The 18,996-nt window shown below is 38.0% G+C and overlaps 1 protein-coding gene across 4 annotated transcripts in view; it reads left to right on the top strand.

Annotated features, from left to right (window-relative positions):
- The window catches only part of LOC137637540 (serine/threonine-protein kinase grp-like), a 30,752-nt gene extending 14,935 nt beyond the window's left edge, over window positions 1-15,817 (top strand). For 3 of the 4 annotated variants that reach the window (XM_068369701.1, XM_068369702.1, XM_068369703.1), the window contains 10 exons: window positions 2,539-2,646; window positions 2,952-3,100; window positions 3,710-3,849; window positions 5,922-6,047; window positions 6,758-6,887; window positions 10,131-10,258; window positions 11,137-11,224; window positions 12,492-12,637; window positions 12,748-12,981; window positions 13,290-15,817. In XM_068369701.1, coding sequence (XP_068225802.1) covers window positions 2,573-2,646; window positions 2,952-3,100; window positions 3,710-3,849; window positions 5,922-6,047; window positions 6,758-6,887; window positions 10,131-10,258; window positions 11,137-11,224; window positions 12,492-12,637; window positions 12,748-12,981; window positions 13,290-13,511 — 1,437 coding nt within the window. In that variant the 5' untranslated portion in view covers window positions 2,539-2,572 and the 3' untranslated portion in view covers window positions 13,512-15,817. The remainder of the gene's footprint in view (window positions 1-2,538; window positions 2,647-2,951; window positions 3,101-3,709; window positions 3,850-5,921; window positions 6,048-6,757; window positions 6,888-10,130; window positions 10,259-11,136; window positions 11,225-12,491; window positions 12,638-12,747; window positions 12,982-13,289) is intronic. The other variant, XR_011043697.1, reaches the window with a different exon arrangement.
- The last annotated feature ends 3,179 nt before the right edge of the window (window positions 15,818-18,996 follow it).

Here is an 18,996-nt window from a genome sequence, read left to right as displayed (position 1 = left end):
AAAATTCAGGCATTTTCCAAGAGAATGAGACCAACCTGACCTCTATGACAAAAATTAAGGCTGTTGGAGCAATTTAAAGAAAATATACTGCAAAATGTGCTGGGAAAAATATAACCCCTTGGGGGTTAAGGGTTGGAAATTTCCAAATACCCCCCGGGGGTAAAAGGGTTAACAGTGCCTCCCAGCCCCAATACTTGTCCTCATTCCAAAATCATAAAATGAAGTTCAAAGAACTTAGACTCCCATAAACAGCAGTTTTGATATTCGCCTTATTTTCTTGTTCAGAAGGATGAAGAGGGTAGTTTTAACCCTTTCACCCCCAAAGGACGTATCGGTACGTTCTTGCAAAACAGATAATTACATATTTTTATATATTTTTGATAATTTTATGAGAAACTTCAGGCATTTTCCAAAAGAATGAGACCAACCTGACCTCTCTAGGACAAAAATTAAGCCTGTTAGAGCAATTTAAAAAAAAACATATAGCAAAATGTGCTCGAAATTTAACCTTATGGTGGGGGTAAAAGGTTTAATGGTTATATTTTGCATTTATATTTTGGAGTGATTTTTTGACAGTAGATACTACGCCCGCATTCCCACCCGACCCACGTTGTCGACCGGTGGCAAGCTAGGGGCAGCCCGTATGTGTGAAGGATGCACACTGTCATCTAATACATGTACAGTAGTTGATCAGCTTTTTTCAAAACCTGTGAAGAGTGCAAATCCAACTGAAATCATAGATAATGTATCAAGAGTTCATAATATATACTGTAATATCTCATAAATTATTGCAGTTGAAAGAAGACTTGATATGAAACGGGACTTCTGTACAATATTTGTTGACTTGTAGCTGAAAATTGTAGGCATGAAAGAAAATTTGACTTGGAAGTAGCTTTTTGGAACCTATAAGTTGAGGATTTTCTGTACAAGTCATTTAGATGTCAAGTCATTGCTTGGCCCTCCTTGGTCCTAGCTTGGGTGCTGATATGTAATATGGTCACGCTCTTGGTCATTGTCCTGCTTGATAGGGCAATGTCACTGTCCCTTGACTCTGCCATTCATGAGCAGCCTTTAAATGGCCAATGGGGCTTACTCCCACAAATGGACTACTCTCTTATTTGGTCACGAGTTTGTTTATACATAGGAGCATAGAATATGGAGTAAGTTTTATTCCTGCTCTATCTACACCGCTCGTCCCAGCCAGAGTTATGAAGGTTGGTAGTCGAGCCACAGCCTGTCGAAAAGTATGTTGCCAGATCTAGATTCTTCATCGGCTGTACCAGCTTGCACATCCCATATTAACCCTTTTACCCCCAAAGGACGTACTGGTACGTTTCACAAAACTCATCCCTTTATCCCCATGGACTTACCGGTACGTCCTTGCAAAAAAATGCTATAAAATTTTTTTTCATATTTTTGATAATTTTTTGAGAAAATTCAGGCATTTTCCAAGAGAATGAGACCAACCTGACCTCTCTATGACAAAAATTAAGGCTGTAAAAGCAATTTAAACAATATATACTGTACTGCAAAATGTGCTGGGGAAAAAATAACCCCTTGGGGGTTAAGGGTTGGAAATTTCCAAAGAGCCTGGGGGTAAAAGGGTTAAAGGACTCGTGTTTTTATAGCTAGGAAAAGTGTTTTTTAAATTGTGATATTTACAGGTAAATACTGTAGATATAAAAACAGGCTATAGACATGGTGAAAAATGATATTTGTGAAATCATCGACTTGGGAAAATTGATCCTGATCTGTGACTCAAGTGATGACTAAGAAAGGAAATATGATGAACCAGCTGATTCTGGGCAGGGTACAGGAAAGGGCGCTGGTGTTAGCAACGTTGATTTGACAAGTGAAAGTGACCAGTGGATGGTACTATAAAAAGAATATAAATTGTTAATTCAACTTGAAGGTTATAAGCTTTGAAAAATGATAGTCCATAATTTTGAGAGCTAATAAACATGTGTTTTCAAAACCCACTTTTTCAAAACATTCAATTATATATATGCATGTACACCCATCATGATAATTTGTCAGGTTTACAGTGGTTAATGAAATTATAGCACTACTGTTGCAGTGAATTGTGCAAGATGAAAATGCTTCTCTGTATTGTATTTCTTTAATTAGGATTTTGGAGTAAGGTGACAGTGGGATATTTTTCGATGGACAAATACTGGCTCCGAGATATTTCTGTGAACTATTATTGGTTTGAGTTTTTTTTCTATGGACTAGTATGGGCTCGTGGTATATTTATCTGGAAAAGTGAGCTATCTGCTTTAATTTAGAATTTTTTTCTGCTTATTGGTTAGGGTTTTTTATGCAGTTTTATGATTTTAAATCCTAGTGTGGTATCTTGTGGAACTGCTTATTGGTTAGGGTTTTTTATGCAGTTTTATGATTTTAAATCCTAGTGTGGTATCTTGTGGAACTGCTTATTGGTTAGGGTTTTTTATGCAGTTTTATGATTTTAAATCCTAGTGTGGTATCTTGTGGAAAATGTCTTGTCAAAGTTTCATATGATTTATCCCTTTGTTTCAGGTAATGTATCGTGATCCTGGGACCAGACACCGCCATGGCTGGGGCAGTTGTGGAGTTCGTTGTGGGGTGGAATGTTGTCCAGACTCTTGGAGAAGGGGCCTTTGGAGAGTGAGTATTCTTGACTTCCAATGAACAGATTTGAATGGCTATTAAAATTAATATTGAACAGAAAAAATATAACTATTATTGAACCAAAAATATAATTTATAAACACTGGCTATTAAAATTAATATTGATTGAACGGAAAAAAATAATGTAACAGAATTATTGAACAGAAAGTTATAATCAAAATGTAAATTTTTAACAGGAAAAAATTAAATTGATTGAACCAGAAAAAATATTAAACAAATTTGATTTGCTTTGAAATTGTTTTTCTTGTGATATTTGTGAAGAACAGGTATTTCATTTTCCAGGGTCAAATTGCTGATAAACACAGACACAGGGGAGGCAGTGGCTATGAAGATGGTGGATCTCGTCAAACATCCCGATGCTGTTGATGCCGTCCGAAAGGAAATCTGCATCCACAAAATGCTGAAGCATACGAACATAGTGAAGTGTTTTGGTACGTTTTCGTGCGTGTTAATGTTTTGTGTTTAGGAATCTGAAACATAAACAGTTCTTTTGTAACATTTATTAATACAGTATAATCTTAAGGTGTGCTATTATATGCAGATATAGCTGTTGGAATTAACCCTTTTACCCCCAAAGGACGTACTGGTACGTTTCACAAAAGCCATCCCTTTACCCCCATGGACGTACCGGTACGTCCTTGCAAAAAAATGCTATAAAAATTTTTTTTTTCATAATTTTTGATAATTTTTTGAAAAAATTCAGGCATTTTCTAAGAGAATGAGACCAACTTGACCTCTCTGACAAAAATTAAGGCTGTTAGAGCAATTTAAAAAAATATATACTGCAAAATGTGTAGGAAAATAATAACCCCTTGAGGGTTAAGGGTTGGAAATTTCCAAATACCCCGGGGGTAAAAGGGTTAAGAGTTCAATGTTTTGTATTTAGGAATCTGAAACATATACAGTTCTTTTGTAACATTTATTAATACAGTATAATCTTAAGGTGTGCTATTGTATGCAGATATAGCTGTTGGAATTAATTGGAAAATTGGTAGGAACTTGACTATTTAGTAAGGCAACTAAACTAAAGATTTTTAAAGGGAGCAGACGAGAAAATGCCATGCAGTACATGTTCCTGGAGTACGCTGCAGGAGGTGAACTCTTCGATCGCATAGAGCCGGACGTTGGTATGCCTCCTCACGAAGCCCAGAAGTATTTCCGGGAACTAATCAGTGGTGTGGTGAGTTTGAATTTTTGAAGTTTTACAGTTTAGGTTTTATTTTTGGAAACCATTGGAACCAATTACAGGTCCTGAACTTACAAGCTTAGTAACTTCTAAGAAACCGTTTACAAGTAAAGCTTTATTAAATTTTACCCTTGGGCAGGTCTAACCCGAATCCCATAACTACAGGCTACAAAAGTCAACAATTAGTTGGGTTTTATATGAGATATATAATAGTTATGTATGGTAGTTTAATTACAGCACTAATGTATTTTCAGTAGGATTTGTTTGTGAGTAGGGGACCTGCTGTAAGTTTTCAATTAGAAATATAGGTTTTAAAGGGATATGGTCCACTATAGTCTATTTTTTTTAGCGATGCAGATTTGCACCGACTCGCAGCGGTGCCCTTTTAGCTCGGAAAAGTTTCCTGATCGCTGATTGGTTGGACGAGATAATTCTATCCAATCAGCGATCAGGAAACTTTTCAGAGCTAAAAGGGCACCGCTGCAAGTCGGTGCAAATCTGCCTCGCTAAAAGAAATGGACTATAGGTGAACTAGAGCTTAGTTAGTAGTAACCAAGTTTATGCCAATTAACTTGGAATGATGTTGAACGTGGCCTTTAAACTTTACACATAAGAGGTCCTTTCATTTTGCTTCTTTCATAGTGCACTTTATGCTGTGTACTCAAGATTGTCCCTGGATGCACTTGCTTAGCCTCTGTGAAAGAAATACCCTTGCCACCCCTTGGGTTGGGAACCACTGCTCATGAAGATTCATTCCAGTAGGAGGAAACGGGCAACTACTGGTGTTAGGTGATGTCTTTGGTATTACCAGGATGCATGTGGACGCAATCATGCACCAGGTGTACCAAGGTTCCTCAACTGCACACACTCATCCGATGGTGGTGTTACAGCTCGTCTGCGAAGTACTTTTAAGTTTTGCTGGAAAGAATGCTAGAGATCCTAGGGTCTGCAGCAACACGAGTTATGGCTCGTACCTTTTCAGGAAGTGTGATTTTGTTGGCTGAAATAGAAATGGTGTAAGCAAGAAATGTCATAATGGAAAAAACTGGTTTTAAGTAGGGTTAGAACATTATTAATCTGTCAACGTGTAGGATCATTGTTGGCTAATGCCAGTAGAGGATGAGATTAATTTTTTAAATAAACCTGGAGGGCAACAATTATATGTGGCGAATAAGTTAAAAACTTAAAATTTCATCAATGTCTTGGTTTATAAAGCCTAGCTATTACTAGGTGAAAACATGAAGACTTACAAAGAATGGTTTGAACTGACTAATAACTTTGTGCATGTTGAAGAACGCAAATATTTATCAAAGCTCCAAAAATCTGTTATCTTTGTGAAAAGCTAAGGTGATATGGTAGGTAGCACATTAAATTAGTAGATATTGGGAATATTAAAAGCATTCCAATAAGTTTTAGACTGGTAAGGAATGAAATTCATTTTAGGGAGGTTGTTAGGTAAAGTAAGGTTTTGTACAACTACTCTTTTGTTATGTGTCAAAATCTTGGAAAGGTTGTGTGAAATGTGAATTTTTTTTAATGTTTTAGTGTGAGCAATGAATGAGTTGAAGTTTGATTTATAATAGTTATTTAATTCTTAATCCTAAAGCCAGCATAAATACCTATTGGTTAATATGTCTGTAGTGGGAAGGTAGTGCCAGGAAATGCTCTTCTTGCAGCCCACTGTAGGCATTAACCCTTTTGCCCCCAAAGAACGTACCGGTACGTTCTTGCAAAACACTTATTTACATGTTTTTGTTAACTTTATGAGAAACTTCAGGCATTTTCCAAAAGAATGAGACCAACCTGACCTCTGACAAAAAATTAAGGCTGTTAGAGCAATTTAAAAAAAATATATAGCAAAATGTTGTCGAAATTTAACCTTACCTCGGGGGTAAAAGGGTTAATTGCAGTGTATCCATGGCAGTTTAGTATTAGACATCCCACTTTTAATCTTTCTACTTTGATAACTTAGCAGATTCTTACTGTATCTTTCAGTGACCTGCATAATGAAAGTGTTTATAGTTTATAAGGAACTATTCGTAGTATTAAACTTCACATATTTACAGGAATATCTGCACAGCAGAGGCGTCACTCATCGGGACTTGAAGCCCGAGAACTTGCTGCTGGACGAAAATGACCGCTTGAAGATAACGGACTTTGGCATGGCAACTCTCTTTAGACATCAAGGGAAGGTTAGTATCTCTATACCGTTGAAGGTTGATAGTGAAGTTTTTATGACTTGATTCCCCTTAAAACTAGTGAACAACCATTCGTTGTCAAGTGTAGTATTACTGTTACTGATCTCAATGATTTATATTCTTGTATACTGTGGTTTATTTGATAGTTCTTTAATTTCTTCACGGGTTGACCTAACCTTTTGAAGGCCTTGGGCTGGGTGGTATCATGCTTTAGTGTCAGGGTTGTAGCTTGCCTTGCGCTTTAATTTTTTTTTTTCTACCTAATATGCATCATGAAATTTTGATCTTGACCCTTTTACCCCCAAAGGACGTACTGGTAAGTTTCACAAAATTCATCCCATTACCCCCATGGACGTACCGGTACGTCCTTGCAAAAAAAATGCTATAAAATTTGTGTTTTTTTTTTCATATTTTTAATAATTTTTTGAGAAAATTCAGGCATTTTCCAAGAGAATGAGACCAACCTGACCTTTCTATGACAAAAATTAAGGCTGTTAGAGCAATTAAAAAAAAAATATACTGCAAAATGTGCTGGGAGGAAAATGACCCCCTGGGGGTTAACGGTTGGAAATTTCCAAATACCCCGGGGGTAAAAGGGTTAAGAGCCAAGTGTGTTATTGTGAATCTGGTGGGTGCCAAGTTGTAGCCACTTTATATGCCAATATTCACCAAGTAAGTTAACCATTTCTAAATTTTTCCTCTAGGAACGAGAACTGGATCGGAAGTGTGGCACCAAACCTTACATGGCTCCGGAAGTATTACTGCGTTCTTACAGGGCAGAACCGGCTGATATATGGTCTTGTGGTGTGATTCTGGTCGCGCTGTTGGCAGGTGGTAAGTGATTTTATATTTATCACTTCTAGCAGCTTTCTTTTAGCTTTTAGCTCTTTGGTTTTCTATCACTAAAATAGTTTTTCTCCAATGAAGTTCAGCCATTTTGATATAGGTTGCAAATATGTCATTCAAAATTGTATAAAATTGCCATTTAACTTCCTGAAACTAATTATATTCAGACCTGTTTTTAATTTGGTCACAAGCCAAGAATGCAGGTTGGCATCAGATAATTTATAGTCTTTAAAAAGTTTGTAATTTGATACTTCTAACTTGCTGGTAATTTTCTTCCAAATCCTTATACTTGTTGACTTAGTATCTAAGGCAAGTGGCCTATCTTTAATCTATAATCAGACTTGTCTACCATTTTTTCTTAATTATTGTAGACTTAGTCTTTTCTTGGATGCTTCTTAAATTGCATTATCTACAGAAGCTATTAGTACCTAACAAAATTTTGCATGTACCCAGTAACTGCTACTGCAATTTAATCAAATTGATATTCTTTAGCTGCTACGGCACATAGCCTACTGTGATATGTCTCTATTGGTTTCATTATATCAGTAAACTAATACAGCAAAGTTTTAAAACTTAATGTGGATTTGAAAGTTTATATTAGTCTAATATAAGTTATTTTAAAGTTGAAATTTAAGTCAAAAAGTAGTAGTAACACTAGAGTAAGTTGAACCACCGAGTAGCAATGCTCGAACAAAAGCCGTTTCTGCCTCGTCTTTGGTGATCTAGCTGTGTGAGAGATGAAGGACGTCATAAAGCTAGATTACCAAAGTCAGGGCTGAAATTCATTTCTGCAGTTTTTGATATAAAGGTGAGTAATGGGTTTATAAAATTTGTACTGGTTATCAGGGAGTTCATGGATATTTGTGTGAGTTGCTTTGAAGAGCTGCTTTCACTAGGGGGTTGAGCTGCTTTTCTGATCCTATACAGCAAAGAAACCCTACACCACAGGACCTTCATATGTTCATTTGAAAGCATTAAAGAATTTTGCGCCGCCTATTGTTAGTTTGTCAAATCCACACTATTGGCTTAGAATCTTAACCCTTTAACCCCCAGGCTATTTGGAAATTTCCAACCCTTAACCCCCAGGGGGTTATTCTTTTCCCAGCACATTTTGCAGTATATATTTTTTAAATTGCTCTAACAGCCTTAATTTTTGTCATAGAGAGGTCAGGTTGGTCTCATTCTCTTGGAAAATGCCTGAGTTTTTTCAAAATATCAAAAATTTGAGAAAAAAAAAATGCACCGGTACGTCCATGGGGGTAAAGGGATGGATTTTGTGAAACATACCAGTACGTCCTTTTGAGGGTAAAAGGGTTAAGAAACCTATATGAAAAGTCTTAGGCCATGACAAGATTTTAAGTGTTGAGTAGCAGTCCTTAAAAAATCCTTTGGTCCAATAAAGTGGTAGAAATTGTATTTTGGTTGGTCCGAATGCGTTTAGATTATGTAGCTTTTACAAAATTTCCTTGAAAGTTTTTCATCACATCACTTAAGAACTGAATATATTGGTAGAAAGAAGACACTTAATTGTATGACTTTGTCAAAAGGATGACTTTAGAGACACCTAGGACACAGAAGGTACAAACATAGAAAATACAAACATGAGTAATGGATAAACTGAGTCAAGAGACGTCTACTTCCCTTCCCTGAGGGTGGATTTTAACCGTTTTACCCCCAGGCTCTTTGGAAATTTCCAACCCTTAACCCCCAGGGGGTTATTTTTTTCCCAGCACATTTTGCAGTATATTATTTTTAAATTGCTCTAACAGCCTTAATTTTTGTCATTGAGAGGTCAAGTTGGTCTCATTCTCTTGGAAAATGCCTGATTTTTTTTTCAAAAAATTATCAAAAATATGAAAAATAATTTTTATAGAATTTTTTTGCAAGGACGTACCAGTACGTCCAGGGGGGTAAAGGGATGGCTTTTGTGAAACATACCAGTACGTCCTTTTGGGGGTAAAAGGGTTAAGAAACCTATATGAAAAGTCTTAAGCCATGACAAGATTTCAAGTGTTGAGTAGCAGTCCTTAAAAAACCTTTGGGTCCAATAAAGTGGTAGAAATTGTATTTTGGTTGGTCCGAATGCGTTGAATTTATGTAGCGTTTACAAAATTTCCTTGAAAGTTTTCCATCACAGATCACTTAAGAACTGAATATATTGGTAGAAAGAAGACACACTTCATTGTATGACTTTGTCAAAAGGATGACTTTAGAGACACCTAGGACACAGAAGGTACAAACATACATATACATATACCAAGGCACTTCCCCCAATTTTTGGGGGTAGCCGACATCAACAAAGAAACAAAAACAAAAAGGGGACCTCTACTCTCTACGTTCCTCCCAGCCTAACCAGGGACTCAACCGAGTTCAGCTGGTACTGCTAGGGTGCCACAGCCCAACCTCCCACATTATCCACCACAGATGAAGCTTCATAATGCTTAATCCCCTACTGCTGCTACCTCCGCGGTCATCTAAGGCATTGGAGGCAGCAGCATAGAAAATACAAAAATGAGTAATGGATAAACTGAGTCAAGTGACATCTACTTCCCTTCCCTGAGGGTGGATTTTAAAGGGTACACATAAAACTTGACAGGCTGGAAACCAACTTATGAATAGGCTTGAAATCTTTTTAATTAAACTTTCTGGGTAAGCATGCCTCTAGGCTTGCATGTACTAGTAAGCTGCCTAGTACTGTGCACAAGATAGTGTGCTTGATACGGCCCAGTAAGAAAAGTTTTTATGACCGTTTTGGTTTCATATTTGTAAGGATAGGAGGATAGATGTGAGCGAGGCAAGAGAGCGTGCTAGAAATAGGAATGAATGGCGAGCGATTGTGACGCAGTTCCAGTAGGCCCTGCTGCTTCCTCCGGTGCCTTAGATGACCGCGGAGGTAGCAGCAGTAGGGGATTCAGCATTATGAAGCTTCATCTGTGGTGGATAATGTGGGAGGTTAGGCTATGACGGTAGCAGTACCAGCTGAACTCGGTCGAGTCTCTGGTTAGGCTGGAGGAACGTAGAGAGTCGAGGTCCCCTTTTTGTTTTTGTTTCTTTGTTGATGTCGACTACCCCCCCAAAATTGGGGTAAGTGCCTTGGTATATGTATGTATGTATTTGTAAGGAATTTCCCCTAAAGTTTTCCATATTGTGAAGAATTATTGTTTGTTCTGGGAATTCAGGAAGTTACTTCTTGATTAGGTTTTATTCTATATTTATATTGTTTGATTTCAGAGTTGCCATGGGATGAACCAACCTTTTCTTGCCAGGAGTACATTTCGTGGAAGGACAAAGACTGCTCGCTCTTTACAACCACTCCTTGGACCAAGATCGATAATTTGGCTCTCTCCCTTCTACGAAAGGTATGGTTGCTCAATTTTGTATTGATAGTCCTGTTTAGTGTTGAGAGAATATTGGTTGCTTGAATATGTGGCACTATAAGCGCTCCCTTGTCCTAGCACCACGTGCTTTCACTACTATTTCATTTTATTCTTATAGTTTTGCACATCCAGTGCAATGATATTCCATGGATATTTTCTGTCTTGAACACTTTAATTGATCATTGTTCCAACACTTGAGTACTTACCTCGAACAACTTTCTTAGGAGTATCTGGGATCTCCTCCCAACCGACCAGAATTTTGTGTAGTTTCCCCCATCTCCGTTTATTTATTCCTTCTAGATTAGTCTTTAATTCAAGTAACCCTAGGAATCTTTGGGCTAGAGGTCAGAAGTAGCTTTCCTGCCAGCTAGTATTAGTCCAAATCATATATGGTTTAAGATAACTTGCATTTGCGTACCAGCTAGTATTAGTCCAAATCGTGTGTGATTTAAGATAACTTGCATTTGCGTACCAGCTAGTATTAGTCCAAATCATGTGTGATTTAAGATAACTTGCGTTTCCGTACCAGCTAGTATTAGTCCAAATCATGTGTGATTTAAGATAACTTGCATTTGCGTACCAGCTAGTATTAGTCCAAATCATGTGTGATTTAAGATAACTTGCATTTGCGTACCAGCTAGTATTAGTCCAAATCATGTGTGATTTAAGATAACTTGCATTTGCGTACCAGCTAGTATTAGTCCAAATCGTGTGTGATTTAAGATAACTTGCGTTTGCGTACCAGCTAGTATTAGTCCAAATCAATCGTGTGTGATTTAAGATAACTTGCAATTGCGTACCAGCTAGTATTAGTCCAAATCGTGTGTGATTTAAGATAACTTGCATTTGCTCCTTCACAGGTCCTTAATACCGTCCCACGGCACAGAGCATCGATCCCTCAGATCACAGGCCATCAGTGGTTCAACAAAAACTTCATGAAGTCCAGTGGTGAGTAACATTTAATTTACACTTGATGCCAGGAATGATACGTGCATGCTGAAGTTTGTAATAAATTGAGATGCTTATAATAATGGTTGAAGACACTGGTATCGTGAGATCAAGGCTTCAGGTACTATGTGACTCTGTATTGTTTAAACTGCAGGGTTTCATTGTGCCTATAGTCTTGGTTTTTTACCACACCATTGTATCAAAATGTAATACTACATAAATTTCTATTACATCTTCATAACCTATTCTCAAGCCCTGAGGAAGATTGAGATCATACAGCACAACCCTACGTCTTTGGATGACCCGGAGCAGGAGGAGTATCCAGTTAATTGTTTGCTACTTTGCTTTGGTGGTTTGGCATTGTGATGGCAGTTTGGAAGTCCATAAAGCTAAATTACCAAAGCATGGAAGCAAACAGAATCTTCGCGGCTGTTCCGACGAGTCAAGTCTGTGGTTGGGGAGTTGCGATTTCTTTGGTGATCTAGCTGTATGAGGGATGTGAGTTCATATAGCTGGAACACCATGGGACATTGCTTCTCCCTGGAGCGACGATATTCCGTGAAGCAAGGATTTGAACGCCGATGAATATTTAGTTTTATTGTTTTAGAATGTGATGGTTTAATATTCATTTCCTTGTAGCATGTTGTACTGGTTTAGAAATACATATTGATGAAATAACAAGGGTTAGAATATTATTGGAGGAATATTAGTTCGTTTTATCGAGGTTGTGAGCTTAATTTTTCAAGTTGGGTGATGCAGTAATAGTTAAATAGTCATATATCCAAATGAAATTGCATTGCATATATAATTTTTTTAGATAAAAAGATTCTGGAAAATTGAAGGATGTTTGACTGAAATGCCTTTAAAGATTGAAAACGGCAAAATTGTCATTGAAAAAAATATTAAATTGTAGGTTCTAGTCAGCTGTACTATGTAGCTTAGGTAATTGAAAGTGCATAGAATTCTACCCACAATTTTAGTTTTGATTTAGTTAGACTGGACCTAGGTTCTCATGTTGCAGTAGATTGGAATTAAGTCTTAATATGTGCTTAGTATGTTTGGTAGTATTGAAGTTCCTAATGTTAAGATGGGTACGAGTAACCTTGCGGAGGGGGGGGGGGGGGGGGTAGAAATCATTTTGCTGGGTTGGCCTCTTGAAAATAACCTGTTATAGGTCTTCAGCGTTGGGTTTTGTACATTTATTGTTTTGAGTCTTGGTTTCATAAAATTAATCTTGAATTTCTGATACCCTTTCACAATCTTAAAGGAATAAGAACTGGAGAAAGCCTTACGCCGGGCACCAAGCGTATGTGCAGCGAGTTGGAACGAGCCAACTCTGCGATGGACGATTTGTCGACGAGAATGATCTGCTCACAACCGGAAGCTCCGTCAGTCGTTACAATAGATGCCGGTGTAAGTTTTGAATAATGGTTTAAAGTAACTTGAAGGATATGATAAATTAAAGTGAACTTTTAATAATTTCGCTATGGATATTCTCTTAAAAGCGAATATTTTTTGTAAAGGGTCAGGCCAACGTAAAAATCGGTATGATGAGCTTCTCGCAACCAGCCCAGCCAGACCAGTTGTTGCTGTCACAGATGACGCAAGGAACGCAGGCTAGTCAGACCCCACTTCAAAGACTTGTCAAGAGAATGACCAGAGTTTTGGTGAGGACTAGTTTCCCGGATACCATCACACACCTAGAAGCTCTCTTCACCAAGTTGAAATATACTCATAGATGTCATACTGCTAATGTTGTAAGTATATAGAGAATTTTTACTTGTCATTCATATGCTCTGTATATGTAAGTTCATGCTTTATATACTACTATTTTTTACTAGTTTATTCTTTATATATTGTACTTATTTCTTGTACATATTTTACAATTTTACTAGATTCTTTATATACTACTTTTTGTTTATGCTTTGATATATTAGTATTTTACTATTAGTTATTTGTTATATATAATTCACTGCTTATTTCTAAGGATGAAATTTACACCTGATAATGATAGTTATGTAGTTTATTGCATTACTTTAATTGTATTTACCTCTTCCTCCAACAGCTAACGGTTACGACATTGGATCGTCGTGGAGCGCAGCTGGTTTACAAAGCAACAGTAATAGACATGGGACAACACATACTGGTAGACTTCAGGTTATCGAAGGGTTGTGGCTTGGACTTCAAAAGACATTTTATTCGCGTCAAGGAAGGGCTTTCTCACATCATTGTCAAAGGTCCTGTCACCTGGAATATGGCAATGGCAACAAATATGCTTCCAGCTTGATCTCTTAGAGAAGGGGGTTTAGAAGGTCTTAAGTAGATATTTTTTTTTTAATAGCCGCTTTAAACTTACGAATTCTGAAGGGTGAGGGATTGTAATAGAGTAAAAGAAAGGGATTGTAATAGAGGAAAAGAAAGGGATTGTAATCGAGTAAAAGAAAGGGATTGTAATAGAGTAAAAGAAAGGGATTGTAATAGAGTAAAAGAGGAGGGATTGTAATCGAGTAAAAGAGGAGGGATTGTAATCGAGTAAAAGAGGAGGGATTGTAATCGAGTAAAAGAGGAGGAATTGTAATCGAGTAAAAGAGGAGGGATTGTAGTCGAGTAAAAGAGGAGGGATTGTAGTCGAGTAAAAGAGGAGGGATTGTAGTCGAGTAAAAGAGGAGGGATTGTAGTCGAGTAAAAGAGGAGGGATTGTAGTCGAGTAAAAGAGGAGGGATTGTAATCGCGTAAAAGAGGAGGGATTGTAATCGAGCAAAAGAGGAGGGATTGTAATCGAGCAAAAGAGGAGGGATTGTAATCGAGCAAAAGAGGAGGGATTGTAATCGAGCAAAAGAGGAGGGATTGTAATCGAGCAAAAGAGGAGGGATTGTAATCGAGCAAAAGAGGAGGGATTGTAATCGAGCAAAAGAGGAGGGATTGTAATCGAGCAAAAGAGGAGGGATTGTAATCGAGCAAAAGAGGAGGGATTGTAATCGAGCAAAAGAGGAGGGATTGTAATCGAGCAAAAGAGGAGGGATTGTAATCGAGCAAAAGAGGAGGGATTGTAATCGAGCAAAAGGAGAGGGATTGTAATAGAGTAAAAGGAGAGGGATTGTAATAGAGTAAAAGAAGCAAGTTGGGGAAACCATTAAATAATTTGTCAACTGTAGATGGTTGTAGAAAGTATCTTATGTCAAATTGGTTATTGTTTAGTATATTTTCTTTGTTAAATTGGTTTACTAATTAGTATATTTTCTAATGAACTTTTATAGGCAAGAAGTGTAGAAGGTAAAATATTTTTCAAAGGAAATTTTTTTGTTAGTCTTTCTGCTTATTTGACTATAAAGTCAAACTTTAAGAAGTATTAGACCTTTCTTTACATTCACTTTTATCATTTATTTATACACCAATGATATTCAGTGACCTTTTAAAAGTTAGTTCAGTAAGAAATTGGAATGTGGGACATTGTATGCTATTTGTTTTTTGGCTGCGTGGGATTTAATGTCGTTGGTGAAAGCTGTAGACGTCATTCAAGAGTTTTAAAGGGTTTAGTCTAGTGAACTGATTTACCAAGAAGAGATAATCTGTATAGGACATTTCATAGTAATTGTTACTTTTTTTATTCAATGAAAAGTTTGACGTTGCTGTCACTTTTTGCAGCTAAATTATTTTTCAAAAAGCTAGTGTCCGCATAATATTGTGAAACAACACACTTTTTTTTTATAGGGATCATGCTAAAATATGATGCCCAGTGCCTGGCCTTGCCATAATCCAGAAAGTAATTTAATTTTCTGAAAGTTTTATTTTATTTTTGGCCTGTCCACAATAATGCTCTATCCTTAGGCTCCGCATCTAGAAACTTAGGGAGAAAATTCCAAAGTGAAGATTAGTTTATTTTTTAACGATTTCTCTGGTCCATAGGTCTGAATGCAACAACATTAGTTTATTTTTTAAAGATTTCTTTGGTCTATAGGTCTGAATGCAATCCAGTCACTCCTGTACCTGTAAAAGTGTGTAAGGGGGGAGGAGGATGTAGTTTAAGGAAGGAACTGTAAGGCGGTTAGTAAAAGTTTTCAAAGAACAAAATGGTACAGTATTAAGGTTTTATAGTAATTAATGTTACATAACTAGAAGCTAGTAGTTAGAGGAAGGTCTAGTGCTAGCTTATATAGTAACTTAGTATTGGAAAAGGAAATATCTGGAATGAGTCTTAATGTCTAACGAACTTGTATAGAATAAGGTGAAGATGAGAAGTGTGATAGTGCAAGTATTAATTGTATCTAATCAAAAGTTAATGAACAGTTTAACTGTTATAAAAAGTTGATTAAGTTCTCCGTAGTAATGGCATTAATGTTCTGAATATTGTTTTTTATTTTTCCGTTTTAGTTTTTTAAGGTGGTTAGTCAAAGGCATATTGTGCCCATCAACAAGTTGTGCTGCGGTTGTAAGGGTGATCTTGTCTGAGCCAGGTCACCCTTTACTCTTGCAGGCATTTATCTAGTCTTTCACTGATGGGTGCTTCTTTGCCAATTATCCACGGTACTTTAATAATGTAGTGCTTTGAACCATTCCATAATTGGACATTATTGAATAAATATTTTATATACAGTTTTGTTTGTTTCCATCCATCGTGGATATTTAAGCCTTTTACCACCAGGCTATTTGGAAATTTCCAACCCTTAACTCCCAAGGGGTTATTTGTTTCCCAGCACATTTTGCAGTATATTTTTTTTTAAATTGCTCTAACAGCCTTAATTTTTGTCATAGAGAGGTCAGGGGTAAAGGGATGAATTTTGTGAAACGTACCAGTACGTCCTTTGGGGGTAAAAGGGTTAATTAAAGGTGTATTTAGCAATTTAAAGTTTGAATTACAGAACAAATAACTAGAAAATACTGCCATACCAACCAGATTAAAGCGAAAAACTGGAATTACCAATGTCATGGTAAACATTTGATTCTACACAATAGAAACCTTTGTCCTTTTATGCATTGTTTTCTAAAGTTGAGGTTGCGAGAACTCTTCCCCCATATGACTACTAGAACTACCACTGTTTTTGTCTGCCTGTAAAGTCTTGAAGTTCTTGGTGTCTTCACCTGGCCTATTAATAAATGACATTTTCCTTAGGATAATGTTTTTGGAAGATCATTGTAGGAGTTATGGAAGAGAATATGCAATTGCTCTCTGATATGTTCTGGAAGAACATTGAGTGGAATGTTATGGAAGAGAATACGCTGTTGCTTCCTGGTGTAACCAGCAAACCTGCCTATCCCCATTCTTGTTGGTTTACGTTTTTATCCCTCACTAGTGTGGCCTTTTGATAACGTAATTGTACGGGAAAATTAAATTTCTTACGTCGCTGTGTTCTGTCAGGTTGTTTTCCGCAGCTGGAGTTTGGTACAGCCTCCTGACCCTGGAAAGACATTATAAGGATATATTGTATTACATGGTGAGCCAATCTTGGAAGATTCCTTTGGTGTTGCCCGAGCCTGCACGATACTGTAATAAGCAAAGTTTCTTCTACCATCTGTCTACTGTAGATTCTTCATGCCAATACTTGGAGAAGGACAAGTATACCCTAACAAAGTAATCCAGGAGAAAGTTTGAGTGACTCGGCTGTTCTTTCCATAAGGTGCAGGTGTAGTCGGTACCTAACATCTGTCTAGGAGCAAGTGCTGAGAGTTGTGCAGTAATGAAGAAACATGTACAAACAATAATGGAGGGATTTTTGTACATTATGGGTCTAAACACACATGTTACTGGTGCTCTTCTGTAATTGGAGCAGCAAGTACCAAGAGTTACTCCCATACTGGGAATGAAGTCATGCACATTCTGTAAAAGGCAGAGTGCACACTCTTGATCCAGACCAAGGGTGCTGTCCCTATTTCCCCTTCCTGGATATCTGAAGAGGCAAGTAAATGGTGGATGCCGAGTATTAGGAAATATTGTCAACAGTGGTTGGCTTAGTGCCTGGGAGGAGGGGGGGTGTTAACTAAAATATCAGCATACACACCCATCATATACCAAATGCGATGTCATCAATTAAACTGAATGGTGCTACACCTAAGTATAAATCTAAGAATGATCGGTAAGCCTCAATTGTTTATGATCGATCTCAGAGTACGCCAAGATGATGCCGATACGTACCAGAAGTGGTACATGAGCACTATCAGCGGCTTCACAGTGTTGCTCAGTGCCACTCTTCAACATAAAACCATTAGAAACTGAAGCATCCTGCCTCTGAGGAGTCTAAACCTTTTGAGTTTTTGTGCCTATATCATCAGCCTCTTCAGAAATAGACCTTGAAGCTGACATTTTTGTCTTATGAGTATATTCCCCCATTTCAGTTTCCGGTCTGGTCCGTGAATACTCCAATTAGGATTTTGTGACCTATACAGTACATAGATCTGCTTTCTCTTGAAGATTCTCAACACCCGTTTCTGAATCCACCAAAGTGGAGAATCTTGAGATGAGACCTATTTTTGTCAAGGTGATACTGCTATCATTGCCCTGGGAGGCAACCATGGCTGTGATCCATCGATTAGTGTTTACGTGCCGCTCGTTGATGCAAGCGCCCTTGTCGTCATGATCAGAACTTAATCGTGTGACACTAGATGGATTCGAATAAAATCCTGCCTCCAGTATTTGCTAATGACCTTCCATGCTACTGATTGCAGTCTGTTCATGAAGACTAGCATAAGGACTTAATATTCTTGACATCTGAATTGCTATGGAAGCCGCATCCACTATCATCCTTCGCACACAATATTATTGTGGTTTGTACATACACCAAGGCACTTCCCCCAATTTTGGGGGGTAGCCAACATTAAACAAATGAAGAAAAGGGGGAACCTTTAATATCCATGTTCCTGCTAGCCGGACAAGGGACTCAACCATGTTAGACTGGTACTGCTAGGGTGCCACAGCCCACCCTCCCCCATTGTACACCACAGATGAAGCTTCATAATGCTGAATCCCCTACTGCTGCTACCTCAGCGGTCATCCAAGGCGACCGAGGAAGCAGCAGGGCCTATCGGAACTGCGTCACGATCGCTCACCATTCATTCCTATTTCTAGCACACTCTCTTGCCTCTAACATCTATCCTCCCATCGCCCAGAGCTTTCTTCACTAAATCCATCCACCCAAACCTTGGCCTTCCTCTTTCACTAATCCCATCAACTCTTGTATTCATCACCTTCTTTAGCAGACAGCCATTTTCTATTCCCTCAACATGGCCAAACCACCTCAACACATTCATATCCACTCATGCTGCTAACTCATTTCTTGCACCTGTTCTCACCCTCACTACTTTGTTCCTAACCCTATCTACTCGAGATGCACTAGCCATACTCCGTAGACACATTCAATTTCTGTCTCCAAGTCATTTCCATTCCCCACAACTCCGATCCGTACACGACAGTTAGTACAATCGCGTTCTCATACAGAACTCTTTACATTCATGCCCAACCCTCTATTCTTTACCACTCCCTTCACTGCCCCCAACACTTTGCATCCTTCATTCACTCTGACGTACAAACTGCTTCCACTCCACAATTTGCTGCAACAACAGACCCCAAGAACTTAAACTGATCCACCTCCTCAAGTAACTCTCCATTCAACATGACATTCAACCTCGCACCACCTTCCCTTCCCGAACATCTTGTAACCTTACTCTTCCCAACATAACTCTCAACTTCCTTCTCTGACTCACCCTTCCAAATTCTGTCGCTAATCGTCCAAGCTTCTCTTCCTCGTCTGTAACCAGTACAGTATCATCCGCAAACAACA

Source organism: Palaemon carinicauda, unplaced genomic scaffold, assembly GCF_036898095.1.
Source record: "Palaemon carinicauda isolate YSFRI2023 unplaced genomic scaffold, ASM3689809v2 scaffold82, whole genome shotgun sequence".
Classification (NCBI taxonomy): domain Eukaryota; kingdom Metazoa; phylum Arthropoda; class Malacostraca; order Decapoda; family Palaemonidae; genus Palaemon; species Palaemon carinicauda.
The sequence above is the reverse complement of the archived record's forward strand: the minus strand, read 5'-3'. Positions and strand labels throughout refer to the sequence as shown.